Genomic DNA, 17342 nt, shown 5'->3' with positions numbered 1-17342 from the left:
TTCATTATATTCCACATATGAGTGAGATCATGTGGTGCTTATCTTTTTCTGACTGGCTTATTTCTCTTGGTGTAATACTCTCCAGTTCCATCCATGCTGTCCCTCTTGGGTTCTTTTTTTATGTAGTTATGATCACGTGTAATTTTGTTTTGTTTTTTTTACATAACATTGTATGCATGTCATAAATTCATTACAGTTGCAAATTTTATATCTTAGCCATTCCCCAATGTTGGATATTTAGATTGTTTCCAAGTTTCCAAAATGCAGTTTCTAAGTTTCTCTAAATTGGTTGATATACACCCTATCACAGATAAATTTGAACTTATTATGGGAAGAATGGAATTAATCATTTGATTTTAGAGCAGTGTAATTGGTATTAGTGAAAGATGGAACTTCAGACTTGCATTTGGCCACCAGAATGAAAATTTAGTATGATCTTGAGATCTGTTTCTAACATTTATTCTTGATAGCTCATTATTTCTGTTATCTTAGAAAAGTTATCTTTAAAATATGTGACTGACTTTTTTACATCAAAATGACATTCTTTTGTTAATCTGCTATTCATGGACAGTTATATCATGTGAAGTCTTTTCTTGGCCTCTTAGATATCTGAGCTCTTCTTGTCTAGTAAAATTGAGTACTCCTTTATCATTCCTTTCATTCTATGTATAAATGCCTGTCATAGCCCCCTGAAACTCTTTTTTGTACTGAAATTTACTTATTTACATATCTGTTGCTTGTTGTCAGATTGGGAAGGGACTTTGTCTTGTGGCTTCATGTACTTAATCACTAGCATAATTAGGTATATGGTAGATAATATGGTAATGGAGGTCCATTTTAATAATTGCACCATCAATTTTCTCTATTAGAGGAAAGACCAATTTATATGTGAAGATGTGCTAATTTCTAGGACAGTTACCCTTTGTTACTTCTCAGTTAATTAGTAAAGTGTCATACTGGCCTGCTGAGTGCAAATGTGAAACAAGAAAGTGATGGGTTGATATTAACCAATTTTCTGTTCATGTGACAGGTGTGGGATTATGAGACTGGAGATTTTGAACGAACTCTTAAGGGGCATACAGACTCTGTACAGGATATTTCATTTGACCACAGTGGCAAGCTTCTGGCTTCCTGTTCTGCAGATATGACCATTAAACTATGGGATTTTCAGGGCTTTGAATGCATCAGAACCATGCACGGTAAGGGGTAGAGAATGGTATTTTGATATTGATTTCTAATGTGGCATTCCAGAGGGAAGAATATTGATTGTTTTCTAACAGTGTGCAGGTTCCCTTCATTCAATTCTTAATTGTCTGTGTTGGTGGAGGATCATATGATGTAGATAGTCCATGGATAAGCCACAGTAGTTGAGAGTTGTTTTTGTTATGACGCTTTAAGTATCTCAGTGGTTTACTAACTATGAAAATTGTTTCGCAAATATTTTTGGATAAGTAAAACTGCTGGGATCTCTCTCTGTTTTTGAGAAAATGAAGTTACTGGGTTTGTTTGGGGTTTTTTCCACTTTTCTCAGTTGAGAAACTGAAGTTAGAGTGGGTATAGTAAAAGCTGGAATCCAGATTCCCTTGCTCACTTTTTAAAATTCCACATATACTACAGTCTTGTTGTTAGATTGTTGTCCCAGGTTTTGTCATGGAGACTATTCTCTGAGGCAGTTTGGCTTTGTGGAAAGAGCTTTGGGATCAGATATCTGGGTTCAAATTCCTACTTGTTTACTTATAGCATTGGGAAATTTTAACCTTTTCATCTGCAAGATAGAGGTAATAATACCTAAGCCGTAGCCTTGTTGTGAGGATAAAGTGAGATCACATGCAAGCATACCTTGGAGACACTGCGGGTTCAATTCCAGACCACCACAGTAAAGCAAATACCATAGTACAGCGAGTCACAAATATTTTGGTTTCCAAGGGCATGTAAAAGTTGTGTTTATGCTACATTGTAGTCTGTCAAGTATACACTAGTATTATGTATTTTTTTAAAAAACAGCGTATATACCTTAATTTAAAAAATGTTATTGCTAAAAAATGCCGATCATCATCTGAGCTTTCATTGAGTCGTAATTTTTTTTGCTGGTGGAGGGTCTTGCCTTGATGTTGATGAAAACAATATCTGTGAATCACGATATATCAAAGCACAATAAAACGGGTTGCCTGTACTTGATTATCTTGGTTTAGTACCTGGCACATAGAAGATGCTCAGTAAATAAGAGTATTTGTTTCTTTAAACATGATGAAATTTGAATGTTTGGATTTCATATAAGGAACACATACTGTGTTAGTAATAAGTATTTTTTCTAAATAGATTATTCAGTGATGTTAGCACATGAGTAATCTATGTAAGGTGTAATTTGAAGAGTGTTTTTTCTTCTTGAATTAAATGCATTGGAGAAGCTTACCTAGTAGAGGAATTCTGTTGAATCTTTTTGTAAAATCTGAGGACTCTCTGGGGATTCTTCTTTCAGGGATAGCTGATTTAGGATAGTGAGTAATGTATATGGAATAGTTCATTTTTCACTGCCACGAATATTGACAAATAAAGATAATTTTCAACCACTGTTTTAAATGTAGAACCATATCCCCATTTTTCTTATTTAGTCTTTTTAGCTTTGTAGATTTTATTTGTTTTATATCTTAGAATATAAACAATGGAAATATTTGTGTTTTTCTAGTGTTCACATATAAATATTTAGTGTATTAATACAAGCGTGGGCAAAAAGTAGGTTAAATTACCAGCCATCATGACCTAAAAGATAAAATCATAAGTAAGGATATGAAATAATAAGACATAACACAAATAATATAATAATTAAACTCTGTTTCCGATATTCACAGCTATAAACGTATTTTTGCCCACCCCTGCACATTCAGATGCTGATAATACTGATGTCTTATGGTTTTAAAACAGTTTTACAGGTTGAAATTTAATCATAAATTGAATTTGCTACTTATTTCATTGTAGAATATTTTATTGTTACTAGTTCCTTTTTTATGTAAATCCAAGTTTTTAATCAAATTTATATAAAGCCCAGTGTATTTAAAGTTGCTGTTATTTAAAATCCCATGGTGAAATCTCATGGTAAACTGAGATTTAATTGTTCTTGGTGGTATATTACTTAATATGTTGCTGTGTTATGTGTTTTAGGCCATGACCACAATGTTTCTTCAGTAGCCATCATGCCTAATGGAGATCATATAGTGTCTGCTTCAAGAGATAAAACTATAAAAATGTGGGAAGTGCAAACTGGGTAAGTAGATTTAGTTGAATATCTGCTGAAGAGATATTAAACAAAATTTGTTCCAGTAATTTTGGCTTTTACTCATAATGATCACTATGATAAATGTGTTATATACTTTAAAACTAAGTTTTTATATCTAAATGGATCCCAAAAAAGAACAGAGAAATTATATAAGAAAATCTATGTCCTTGGGAGCCATTTTCTATGTAATGGCTTATTTTCTGTGTGGTCTTCTTTTAGGTTATCTCTCTGTGGGTTGAAATAAAATGTAAATAACATTTGTGCAGGTATGCCCCTATTAGGTTTAATTTGGTTGTGCTTAGAATTACACGATTGTTAAACTAGAACCTTAACCTACCGGTTTTACCCAGATTCTAGTAGAGCATGCCTTTTCCCCAACATGGCTAGAAATATTTTTGTTAGGTTTATTGTGTGTGTTTAATTTTGAAAAGATTTTCTTTATATATTTTACTTTCTAGATTTTGTTGATTTGGTTAGCTCCTTAATGATACTCCCATCAGCTTATTTTAACTGATGTTTGACTTTCTAGCCTGTCCCCATCTTTTATTAACCAGGAATGTACATTTATTCTGTTGACTTGCATACAATTTCACTAACTTGGTGCCATTTTCTTCATTCCAGTACACATAGCAAGTTTTGTATTGCTTCTGGTAAGGGTCCCAATGGATTGCCACTCACAATGTAAATTATTGCTTATTTTGACAGCTACTGTGTGAAGACATTCACAGGACACAGAGAGTGGGTACGTATGGTGAGGCCAAATCAGGATGGCACTCTGATAGCCAGCTGTTCCAATGACCAGACTGTGCGTGTATGGGTCGTAGCAACGAAGGAATGCAAGGCTGAGCTTCGAGAACATGAGCATGTGGTAGAATGCATTTCCTGGGCTCCAGAAAGCTCATACTCTTCCATCTCTGAAGCAACAGGATCTGAGGTACTGTGATTTATGTGTCATTTCATGATTTTATTGCTGATATCTCAGAACCTTAGATAATTCTCTGATGCTCAATTTCAGAGCCATTAGTGCATTTAGAAATCTGTATTCCAGAATTCTGAATCTCAAAATTCTTTACTCTTTTCAACTTGCAGATGTGTTTATATTTTTAAACCAGTGATTATTATTGCTGTCAGCTGACCTGTGTTGTGTGATGGGGGTTCTAAAGGGTGAAAGTGGTTATTCAGATTTATCAGAAATACCATTGTTTTAAGAGTATACCAACAAAATAAAACTTATGGGCGAGGTTAAAATTGTCTTTTAGAAAAAATGCTTTTTTTAATGGACATAATCATTTTATTTATATAATGATTTTTGGTGGAATGCAATTTAATATTTAAAGATTTGTTTTAAATGAAGAATATTTCATATAGACATTTCTGATACCCTTGATTACACTGTTCTGTTGTGGAATTTTTTTTTCAGAGAGAGAGAAACATTGTTCAGTTGCCCTCCAAACGCACCCCTACTGCGTGCAACCTGGGTATGTGCCCTGACCAAGAATCGAACTGGCAACCCTTTTCATGCACAGGACGATGCTCAACCAACTGAGCCACACCAGCCAGGGCACTATTACAGATTTTTTAAAATTACATTTTAACAAGTGAAGGAGGAGAATCCCCTCCCCCATTATTTTTCTAAATGAAGTTTCTATTATAATCTCTATTTTGGCTGGCTGGTTTCATTTTCAAATTTTTTTTACTGCCCTCTGGTGGTGATTACATACCATATGTCATAAAGTCCAGTTAGAACTGGACCTTAGATCTAAATGCTGAATTATACAGTTTTTAAATCCTTGATGACAGTAGTCTTGAGCAGTAAGTTTCTCATCTTGGTATTGTAGAAACTGAATCCTTTTTAAATTTTTTTTTTTTTTTAATTTTTTACTGATTTGAGAAAGAAGAGGGGGAGAGAAAAAGAGAAACATTGATTTGTTTTTCCACTTATTTATGCATCATTGGTTGGTTCTTGTATGTGACCTGACGGATTGAATCTGCAGCCTTGGCATATCGGGATGGCTCTCTAACCAGCTGAGCTACCCAGCCAGGGCCAAAACTGAATCTTAACCCAAAAATGGAGATTTTCTATTTTTATATTATCTGGGTGCTTCCTGTGTAGCCTATGTAGATTAAAAGATGTGTGCTATTTTTTGTTTTGTTTTGTTTTAGTCCTCACCTGAGGATATGTTGTACTGATTTCGGGGGGGGGGGGGGGGGGCGATATCAATGTATGATGAGAGAAACATCGATCGGTTGCCTCCTATACTTGGCCCGACCTGGGATCGAACTGGCAGCCTTTCGCTACACAGAATGATGCTCCAACCGAGTTAATACTGGCCAGGGCAAGACTTGCGCATTTTGATACGGTAAAACAAGATGCATCAGTCCTGGAGATATAATGTATGGCATACTAGGAAATTGCTGAGGAGGTAGTTCTTATCACCAAAAGGGGGAGAGCTTATGTGAGGTGATGGCTCTGTTAATTAGCTTGATTTTGGTGATCATTTTATAGTGTATACATATTTCGAAACTTCAAGTTGTATGTCTTAAATAGAATTTTCATTTGTCCAAAAAATGCATTTTTATAAAATTGGAAATACAGATCATTAATAGAAGTCATTTAAAGTTCTTTCATAACTTTTTGCATGGGAAAATTAATTTTTATGTTTTCTATAGACTAAAAAAAGTGGCAAGCCTGGGCCATTCTTGCTATCTGGATCCAGAGACAAGACTATTAAGATGTGGGACGTCAGTACTGGCATGTGCCTTATGACTCTTGTAAGTTTGAATAGTCGCTCTACTACTTTGTTTTTATTTATTTATTTATTTATTTATTTATTTATTTATTTATTTATTTATTTATTTATTTATTTATTTATTTTTTAAGTTTTATTGATTTTTAGAAAGAGAGAGACATAGGTTTATTGTTCCACTTATTTATGTATTCATTGGTTTGTTCTTGTATGTGCCCTGACCAGGGATTGAACCCACAACCTTGATGCATCGGGACAGTGCTCTAACCAACTAAGCTACTTCGCCAGGGCTCTCACTGATTCTTCTGTATCTTTACTGTGTTTATACCTTCTTGGGTTAGATGCCTTGTGATATTTACTTAATCTGAATTCTTCCAGGCTTTAAAATCTTTATAAAGATGTTTAAAACTTTTGTTATTCCATTGTTTCAGCGACATGAAAGTTATTCCTAATCAGTGTCATGTTATATAAAGGATCTATAAAGCCAGTCAGTGCTCAGAAGGCGATCCTAGCTCACCATATCTTTAAAAATGGTATACTATCTCCTGTGGAGGGGAAATTTGTATAGACTCATTTATTTTTGAAGCTCTTTGCTTCTCAGTTTCACTATATTTCATTTTAATATGAATCCTTTAGCTATTACCTATTTTTTTTACATGCTCCAGTTTATTTGGTTTATTTTACTATTTTGAAATTAATGGCACTAGCTTTATGACTTGGAAGTGCGTATTTCATTTTAGAATCACCTAGATTTCAATATGAGGATATATAAATGATAGTGCAGGATTGTGGACACTCTTGTTTGCCTAAGAGATTTACAAGGGGATCTGTGGAGAGTAATCAAGTAGCAGTTTTTGTAATTTGGTATCAATGTTAGTTTTAAAGATTCCTAAGGTGCTAACTATACTTTGAAGTGATTATCTTTCTGTAGAATATGATAGACACATGGAAGTATCATCAAGAATTGATTAGAAAATTAAACTCTCCTCTAGTAATATTCTCAGCCAAGTTCAGATATATTGCTGTTAGAAAAGATGGTCCACATTTAAAATTAGAAGGCATGTGCTCTCTCCTCTTCTGTAACAACATAGGTACCATTAATTTCACTGGAAGTTTCTGGCTCCTATTTTTCAGTTGGGGCGGGAGTGGGTTGTACCTTTTTTCTGCTTTATTTTGGTGTAGCCACACGAAATGTGATTTGACTTTTGTTGAGGTTTCTACCTCTAGTGATTGGTGGCTTTTATAGGTCACTATAATAGAATAGTTTTGTAAATAAGGGCAAAAGCAGAGTAAACCAAGGCAAAGAGTATGTCACCTTGGTTGTCTTGTTTTTTGTTTTTTTTTTTAATCTGCACTATCCAGTATTGTAGCTACTAGCCACATGCAGCTAATGAGTAATGAGCTCTTGACATGTGGCTAGTGAGACTTAAGAACTGAATTGTTCATTGTATTTAGTTAGTTTATATTTAAATAACCACAAGTGATGGCTTCCCTTCTTGTACTGTGTGGTTCTAAACCTTTTTCTTACATTACTATGTAGATGAATTTGGTGGAGATTTTTAAATAAAAATGTTATACTGTACATAGGCACTTGCTCATGTCATTAGATACACTCTACATTGATTATATGCAGTGCTTTGATGAACATCTTTGTTAACTTAAGTCTCTGGGCATGTTCTTAATTATTTCTTAGGCTAAATTGCAAGAAATGGAAATGTTGGGATGGCATTAGGTGGATGGGTTGAATAGATATGCAGTGAATACCTGTATATCCTTCACCTAAAGTCACCAGTAGTTAACATTTTTCTGTGTGTGTTTATGTGCGTTGCTTTTTGAACAATTTGAGTTGCGTGACTTGTAGTCATGACAACATGTATTTCCTAAGACTAAAAGGGTAGTCTACCATTAACCACAATAAATTATCACACTCAAGAAATTTAACATTAATATGCTACATAATTTCTCTAATTATTCTAGTAGTGTTCTGTATTTTATTTTGCCTCTATCTGGGAGTCAGTCAAGCATCACTGATTGCATTTACTTGTTAGTTTCCAGTTTTTTTTAATCTAGAAGAATTCCCTAGACTTCTTTTTTCTGTTTGTCTTTTTTAGCCTAGAAGAATTCCCTAAGACTTCTTTTTTCTGTTTGTCTTTTTTTTTTTTTTTTGGTGCATATAGTTTCAGTGGGCTTTGAGTTACGACTTAGTATTTTCATAGATGCCATTTAAATAAATTATCCCTTTACTAAGTCAGATGCCTTTTTGTTTTTAAGGTGGGTCATGATAACTGGGTACGTGGAGTTCTGTTCCATTCTGGGGGGAAGTTTATTTTGAGTTGTGCTGATGACAAGACTCTACGTGTGTGGGATTATAAGAACAAGCGATGCATGAAGACCCTCAATGCGCATGAACACTTTGTTACCTCCTTGGGTATGTATGAGTTATGAGGTTTTTGAGCAGTTAGATTTTGGAGTGCCAGATGTAACAAGTTTTATGTAACCATGTGGACTTTTCCAGGTAAGAAATGACCATGGCTTTTAAGGCAGAATAGAGAAGACAGAGTAAAAACTTTGAGAATTCCTATCATTTGTTTTGAATTCTCATTTCCTTAACTCTGTCTTACCATTGTCAGCCTTATAATAAAAAAATTACTTTCTCCGTTGCACAACTTTGGTTTAGGAAACTAGAATTGTGAAGAGGGTGCTTACTGATGACTCGTGTGGGTAATTTTTCTCCACTACTAGTTTTAAGTTTCTCAAAGGAAATCTTACTCAACTTTTTTCCTCTGGCAGGAACATGCTGTCATGTAATTCTATTTAAGTTTAATAAGCACCTTTACTATCATCGGGACCTGAATCTAGAATTGAAGCTAGTGAATAGAGTGAAATATACTAGTCTATATTTTGGTATTTGAGAATGATGGATCTAATGGTGTAGGTAAAGCCTCAGCAGAAAAGAGCTAATCACCTCATAGGATGGTTACAAGAATTTAACACACATTGAATATAAACCATTAATATTTAGCTTGGAACATCGTAGATGTTCAGTAAATGGATACATGGAGGTTATCCTTGTGAGATTTGAGTGTTTATTCAGCCTCATTTGGGATGGTGGTTAGTGGAGGTAGGTTTTTTTTTTTTAGGTGTTAATACAGGATTTAATTATTAAGTCTTAGTTTCCCTAACCTAGTTGATACCTTCTAGAGGTGGACGTGTGCGTGTGTATAGAAGGAAAAAAGGTATTCCTGGCCCTTGGACTTGCTTGTTTTGTGGCTTATTAAAAATTGTATCTGGCTCAACCCGATTTTAAAAAGCTTTTTCTTTTTCTTTCAGATTTCCATAAGACGGCACCATATGTGGTTACTGGCAGTGTAGATCAAACAGTAAAGGTGTGGGAGTGCCGTTGATTCTCATTTGGCCCCTCCTCCTGTTTTTCCTCTGGATGCACTCTGATGATACCATGGTTACCCTATTGAGCTCTGTTAAATAAATATTGTCCTTTCATGTAAATTATTCTGGATGTAGATTGAGCTTATTAAATGTTACACACAAAGTATTCATGCATGGTGAATCCAAATTGTATACTGTAAATTTACATACGTTGTCTAGAAGTACCATAGGGTTTAAAAACCTGGGCTGGCATTGGTCACACCAGGCCTAAGAAGGCAGAAATTGAATAAATTGAACTAGGGCACTAAACTGAATAATTGACAGTGTCATTTTGGTTGGATTATTAATTCCTGTTTTTCTTTCTGCTGTCTGTTGGTGCCTGACTTAATGGCCTCATCTGGGGGAAAGTGGTGGTTATTAGGGTTCTTTTCTGAAATGTGTATCTATGTAACATCACTTAAGTGTGCTTAATAAATCTTCTTTAAGGATGTTAGATAAGGCTACAATTCAAAATCTTCTGAACCATCTATGTAATTATTGAGGATTACACATTGGAATTTTTGTCATGACACATTTGCCAAATCAATAGAATACATTTGTTTTGGCAGCCTATCAAGCAAAGGCTAGTGGTATATTTATGTAAGAAAATGACTGTAAATCTCAAGAAAAATCTCAACAGCTAATAGCAAATAATTTATTTCATTTGGGTCTTAATGCTCTGTAAGCAGGTTAAAACACTGTAATACTGTAAGCTTACATTCTCCACACTAGACACACTTCTAGTTGTATTCTCCATACTCCTAGACTGTATAGTGATGTGACTTCCAAATAGAATTTAATCTTCCCATTGAGTGTGTCATGATACAAATCACTATTTGTTTTTGATGTTTTTTTAGAGATGTGCAATGTGCGTTACATAATGACAGAAATATTGAAAAGCTTAATGTATGCTCATTTTAAGGGAGTAGGAGAAATACAGCAGTTTGTTTTTCAACAGGAATCTGACCAATTTGAACTGTGTTTAACTTACAAGTTAAAATGACAGGGTTTAATGGAGCGTGCATAAAATGTACTGTGTTTTCACCTTTTGTTTATATATAAATGTTTATAAGTATATGGACCTATCTATTAAGTGGATAAGTCTGTATATGTATATCACACACATACAACCTCTGTGTCCTTGGGTCCTGGGTTTTTGAAGAAGTGCTAAAATGTACAAATAGAATAAAGCTTGCTGTGGAATACCATGCTTTAGAATAAACCCTTTTTGATCTTAACGCTTCTGAAAACTAGGTCAGAGTCTGTGGGAATTTTTCCCATTTAAAGGAAAATCACCTCCATTATCTGCCTCCACCCCCAATTTGGCTGTTCAGCATTTCACATATCCCTGATACATTGTGATCCAAAGTTACTACAAGTAAATTTAAGAGAATTTCTGTCTATGACTTTGGAACCAATATTCCATTGCAGATTATTAATAAAAATTCCACTGCTTAGCTAACCAACAGTTTTTTTAAAGAATGTTATATGGAAAGTTAACAGAACAATGAAATAACAAAACCGTTTAACAAAGAAATTTATTCTGAATTTCGTTTTATTCGTGTAATAGGTGATTTTTAAAATGTTCCTTTTAGTATTTAATGGAAATTTGGTTTCTGAAAAAGACAAAGGGTTAGAGTTAACGTCCTGTAGATACACAGAGAATAGGCCGTATATTTACTAGAAGCAGCTTTATGTCTTGCTTGTGTCTTTTTGTTTGTTTGCTTGTTTGTTTTTAATTCCTGAGAGATGGCTCTGGAAGGAAAAGTGTTTTTGAGAACTAATGGCTATTTTTGAGGACAAAAATGACAACTTAAGCTAATTTCTTAAATACAGTAGAATAACTTTCAGGACAATACTGCCTCACAACCCTGCTCTCATTGAGAAGTCTTTGTTTGTTTGTTTCCCCTTAGCTGTTCTGACTGGATTTTTCTACAAAAGCTATGGAAAATATCTTTGTTCTTGTTTGCTGCTATTTCCTGTCCTGTTTTAAGAAATATACCTAGAAATGGTGCATCTTAACATTTGTTTGTACATGTATAAATGTCTTGTGTTTTAATTCATTTTTAGCATGTAGCAACACAAATTGTTTAAGGGTCAGCCACAACATCTAGAAATCACTCATAGATACGAATAAAGGAAAAAATGGTACCGATTTAGGAAGAAACAAAGCTGCTGTCCACTGGGTGTTTTCCCCCGCAGCATACAGTGACTCTCGTTGACGAAGGAGAGACGTTATTTCTCTATAAACAAAGTTATCCTTACTTGGGAGATTGCCACAGCCTGCTGCTTAGTTGAATTACCAGACATCCTCCATTTAAGAAGCAGCGAACATTGAATCTCAGGGATGGTCCTCAACTGGATCCAAATGTAAGGAGCCCTGTTTGAATAATGAAGGGGGGTGGGGGAGAGTCATCCATCCACAATCCAGAATCAGATTTTCAGAGGTTTCCTGCACTGTTGTTTGAAACTGCCCTGTTGATGCCCTTTCTTCCTGTTCCTCTGTTTTCTCCGTCTGCTGTCTAACCCTGTGCCTTGCCTGGGATAAGTACAATGATGAGGTTACTGGTTTGGATTGTAAGTAGAGGAATTTATTAATTGGTTTAGAGGTTCACTGCTGCTTTGTCACTTTCTCAAATTGGCCATGTATTTAAGAAATAAAAAGCTGGTAGAATTGCATCCTCAGATGATTATTGACTTTGTGTGTGTGTGAAAAGACATTCCAGTGCCACCCTAATATAACGTGCCCAAGAAGTCCTAGCTGCACTCTTAAAAGTGCAAGCCACGGAAACTGGTTTAGACATCGCATGGAGAATAGTTGCTTTTTGACATGGCATCTTGCACTTTAGGAGACTAAGACCGTCCAGTTTCGTCCATGTGTGGTGTGACCAATGGTGTGCCCAGAGCACTGCTCTAAAATCACTAGTGTTAGCAAGTCGTCCGGGCCATGGGGCGCTCGCTGTAGTCTTTGGAAGCTTTGGCTCTAGATCACCAAGCCCAGTCTCCTTACTGTCAGTGCCCTGCTCTCCTATTTGCCTCTTTCTGTTTCTGTGTGAACTTCCAGGTAATATCACTCATTAAATAGTTTTTTGTAAATTTATTTAAAGAAAAACTATTTAAAAGTAAAGGATATTTTGTTTTGTTGACAGTGGTGGCTTGATAATCCTTAAGCAACTGACGTTAAAAGTGTTGGATTGAAGGACAAGGCACTTAAAATGGTTCCTCTTCCTGTCCAGCTGTATATAAGTCCAATGTGTTAATCTAGATGATGCAAAGAAGAATCTCCTGGTAGAGAAGCGACATGTACAAAAGTGGTGGAAAAGGTTTTTGGTTTTTTTTCCAGTGGGGTGGGGGGAGGGCAAGCTGGATTTACAAGTCACGACTGGACTGAACTGGCCTTTTATCTTCCCACTATATCATGTAAGTAGCTGCTTTCTTGTCCTGCCTGTCCTTCAGGCATCCCTAAAGCTCACTCTGGAGATGACAGAAACAAAATCTTCGGGTTAGAAGTTGATTCTAACACTGACATGAAGGCAAGCATTGATTTCATATGAACATTGCCGAGGTGGTGATTGGAGAAAGAAAACAGCTCCCCAGATTGTAAGAGTTAACTGAAGATGTTGACACAATTTTAAAAAATCAGTAAAGGAATGTATATAATATTGCTCTTGTGTTTTACAGTAAGATTTGTTGCTCTCAGACTGTGTAAAACAAAATTTATTCATGTTTTCTGCATATTAAAAAATCTTATTGTACCAATTGGTAAACTATTAAATGCCTAAAAACTAGATGTGATTTTTTTTTTTTTGGAGGGGGGGGTCTACTTGTGCACAGCTTTAAAACCTTTTGAGTCCTAATAGGAAGTGAGACTGTGTTAAGCATCAGTCACAGAGTAAGATACAAATTGGTGGCAGGATAGCAGGGCCTTGATGGAAGGCTTTTTTCCCTTTAGGGCAGTGTCAACACTGTGTTTGCTGTCTGCTTCCTTCTCCCTGTTTGGGGGAAGGTAGAAGGAGCAGCGGCAGTAAGCGCTCTTGTGGTCAGATCCACCATCTGAGGACTGTTTTCCAGAGCCCACTCCCCTCCTTTCTGAGCATCCACCCTCCCCTCCTGCAGCCCTTTTCTTTTTTTAAATCCTCACACATTTTTTCCATTGCTTCTCAGAGAGAGGAAGGGGGGTGGAAACACTGATGTGAGAGACATCGATTGGCTGCCTCCCACACATGCTCTGAGCAGGGCCAGGGATCTAGCCTGCAACCCAGGTACGTGCCCTTGGTTGGAATCAAACCTGGGACCCTTCAGTCCATGGGCCGACACCAACCACTGAGCCAAACTGGCCAGGGCCAGTAGCCCTTTCTGGCTGTGTCTGCAGCTGGGGCCAGAGAGCTGAAGCCAGGAATGACCTATTATAGCCCCTCTTAAAAAGACTTGGTCCTTTTGTGATCAGGGCCCAGAGATAAGGGTTTTAAGTTTTGGTTGAAATGTGCCAAAGGAGTGTTCACCCCTGCCCCAGAAACCTACGGCTTTCTCTATGCTGTAAAGTGTTTTATTTATTGATTTTAGAGAAACATTGATTTTTGTTCCACTTTTTTTCCTTTTAATTGAATTTATAGGGGTGACACTGGTTAACAAAATTATACAGGTTTCAGGTGCACAGTGCTACATCTGTACACTGTATTGTGTGTTCACCACTCCCAGTCATTGATTCTTTTATGTGCCCTGATTGGGGATTGAACCCACAACCTTGAGGTATTGGGACGATGCTCTGACCAACTGAGCTACCCGGCCAGGTCTCAGTGTTTTGAACATGTTGGATATCCTGACTTGCACTCCAGGCTACTGCTAGTGTCCAAAGTGTCTTTAGGGCACACACGAAGTCTCTAGCCATTTTCATGTATAAAGGCCTTGTTGAATGATGTGGTGGCTCTTAAGCCCAGTTGTTTTCCTGCCTCCTACTGGGAGTAGCCTCTTCCCCAAAGCTTGGCCAAGAGCACCAAAGAAATTTGGGGTTGGTTTCCTGTGTTTTGCAGCTTTTCCATTTCCTGGCAGGACTTCTCTTCCCCTAGGCTAAGATCCAGATGATGGACCTGACCACTTTTCCCAGGGGTGGAGTTCTAGCCTTATGATCACTACCCTTTAGCTGTTGAAAACCTGTTGAGTGATGACTCACTGGTATGTCACACACATCAAACTTGCTTACATGGTTCATGGTTATGTCTGTCCCTAATGAAAGATGAGGGAAGGAAAGTTGAAGACTTGGAGAAATGGTGTTCCGTCCATGTACGTACACCATGTGACAGCTCTCTCCTTGTAGTCTTTGGTGAAATGACTTTCATACACAATTCTCAACTGCTGACATGCCAGAATCTCCTAGCAGAGGGATTCTCAGACATTCCCCAGGCCAGCAGCATCCGTATCACCCCGGGACTTGTTAGAAATGTCAGCTCTTTGGCTCCATCTCAGACCTACTGCATCCAGAACGGTGAGACCAAGCAGATGTATTTTCGCAAGCCATCCAGGCAACTCACGCAGGCTCAAGTTTGAGAACCACTGGTCTAAATGATTCAGCTAACTTCTCATTGAAGGAGAGATTTGGACAAGTCACTGGTCCCCGGGCCCCACAGCTAGAGTTGGAACTGATCGCTCCTCTTTTCCAGCGTCACTGACATGTGGAGTTTGTTTCTTTGTGGATATTCAGTATGGTCATCATTCCCACTTAGTCACCAGCCCTCTTTAAGTGGAGGTGGAAGAACTATGGGAGGGAAATCACCTGGCATTTGAATGCCTGGTAGGTGCCAGCACTTACCTTATTCTCACATACACTCCTGCTGGCAGATACTAGCGCATTTGTAGGGACTAGAGACCGGTTGTGAAGTCACACCAAGAGTACTGAGCTCAGAGAGTTGGGACAAACCCAAATACACTGGCTCTTTCCCTCATCTGGCTCTGCCTTTATAAAGCAGCATTAGCGATTTTAAGTATTAAGGACCTTCTCACATCTTATAAGCAATTTTTAAACTCGGTGATGCAGGCAAGGCCCTCATCCCATCCCTGAGCCCCTCCCTGCTAACTTCCAGTGTGGGATGGCTGTAAAAAATGGGGTGGAGGCTGGGAGTGCATAAGCAAGAATTAGTTGTCTGCACTTGCAATTCAGGAAGGCTCCTCAATCATTCTACGTGAAACGACTTTATTCTCAGGGTACCTGTCTTGAACAGTCTGCGTATCTGTGTGTGTGCGTTTAATCAACAGGTTGGCCTCCTTCATGGGGGTGGTTCACTTTCCATGGAGGGCCACCTGCCCTCGCTCTGCGGGTGTCCAGATGGTGCGTGCCGTATTTGACCTGGTGGTTTAGGCTGTTCGGGATGAGGGGTACTCAAGCCACATTCAGACGCCCTAGTCCCAGCTTCAGGATACATAGGAATTCCTCAATGAAGTCTGTTTTCTCAGTACTCATACTTAACCACAGTTGGAGGGCAGGTGCAGACAGATGACACCTTAAAAGTTTAATTTGGTTATAATATTTTAAAAATATTTTTAAGTTAACAATAGTAGTATGTTAAAAGAAATTTTTTAAAATGGAAGAAAAGTTAGAGTGGAAATTGCAAGACCAAAGTGGGGGACATGAAGAGACGTGGTGGGTGTAGCTCACACAACTCAGACTGAATTTCAATCTTGAATAGCTGCCCATCCACGTGGACCATTCCCCAACACGTGCCAGCTCTCACGTTAACCCTTCCTGTGAATACTACCACTCCCCCTTTTTAAAAAACTGAAATCTGCCAACTAAGGGAAGGCGAAAATGTTAATTTCACACCTAGAGCCTCATGTCCTTGATAAAACAACAGCCCCTTGTCGTTTGGGTTGTCAAAAGCTATCTAACACCATTAATACACTTAAGGGATCAACCATGAAAAATGGGCCTTCTCAGGTGACTAGTAGGTAGAGTAGTAATTAAATCTGATCCATTCTCAGCTTTACGAGATGATGTCCCCATTTCTGGAAGCGCTGCGAAGCATGTGACCAGTGTTCACAGTACGGAGGCCACAGGAAGGCATGTTCAGAACACAACCATGAGACTAAAGAAAACAGGGTTGGAGGGAGGGATGGGGAGCATATGTGAAGGCACACAGGGCAATCCTTAGGCGGCGCGCGAGAGAAAACCTCGAGACCAGGGACGTCCAGTTGGCTCAGGTAAACTAAGACGTTAGGATTGGAATTTTCTTTTTAGAAAATGTCAAAGACACAATGAACCCTCCAAGTATTCAAAAAGGCATTCAAGTGTGCATGAGTCTAAGGGCTTGCCTGCTAAGGAGGGGGGCGGCCAAGCAGCAGCCACTAGCTGTACCGAGACTTCCCCTCTTCTCAGAGACAGGTCCTCTCTAGCCCCCATTCCCCATCTTCCACTTCACAGGCCCTGCCCCTCAAGCCAGCCAAGGTGGGCTCTTCTCCCTCCATCTCACTAGATCTCCAAGAGTCTTGCTAGCCCTAAAACCTACCTTAGTGTGGCACTTTAGACAGCCCTCCTTTCTCCTAGCATTCCTGGCCTGGGGGGAAGGGGGTTCAACCCAATCCTTCCTACTCAAGCAAAGGGACAAAGCCAGATGCCTGGAGTTCAGTGCTCAGCGAGTGACCTATCAGGGCCAGCCCAGGGCCTGAGCCACCGTGCAGCACCCTTCAGTCCAACTGGCCTTTGCTCCAGCCTGCGTCACAAAAACTCCATAGAGGAGAAATTCTCAGCCTTTCTCCTGTGACCAACAGGTGACATTTATCTATGTACCACTCCCATGGGTCTAGTGACTGGCAGCCAAGTAAACCCTAGCCAGGTGCCTGTGACTCCACCCGCTTTTTCTCACTTAAATGACATTATAACGATAACCTTGAATTTGACCCAATTT

The 17342-nt window shown here is 38.1% G+C and overlaps 1 protein-coding gene across 1 annotated transcript in view; it reads left to right on the top strand.

Annotated features, from left to right (window-relative positions):
- PAFAH1B1 (platelet activating factor acetylhydrolase 1b regulatory subunit 1) overlaps positions 1-10657 on the top strand; it is a 60209-nt gene extending 49552 nt beyond the window's left edge. The window contains exons 6-11 of the mRNA XM_016211151.2: positions 1031-1199; positions 3160-3262; positions 3980-4208; positions 5945-6046; positions 8293-8449; positions 9352-10657. Of these exons, the coding sequence (XP_016066637.1) occupies positions 1031-1199; positions 3160-3262; positions 3980-4208; positions 5945-6046; positions 8293-8449; positions 9352-9425 (834 nt within the window). The 3' untranslated portion in view covers positions 9426-10657. The remainder of the gene's footprint in view (positions 1-1030; positions 1200-3159; positions 3263-3979; positions 4209-5944; positions 6047-8292; positions 8450-9351) is intronic.
- Positions 10658-17342: the final 6685 nt, after the last annotated feature.

Source organism: Miniopterus natalensis, chromosome 17, assembly GCF_054644295.1.
Source record: "Miniopterus natalensis isolate mMinNat1 chromosome 17, mMinNat1.hap1, whole genome shotgun sequence".
Taxonomy (NCBI): domain Eukaryota; kingdom Metazoa; phylum Chordata; class Mammalia; order Chiroptera; family Miniopteridae; genus Miniopterus; species Miniopterus natalensis.
Note: the sequence above shows the minus strand (reverse complement) of the source record. Positions and strands in the feature narration are given on the sequence as shown.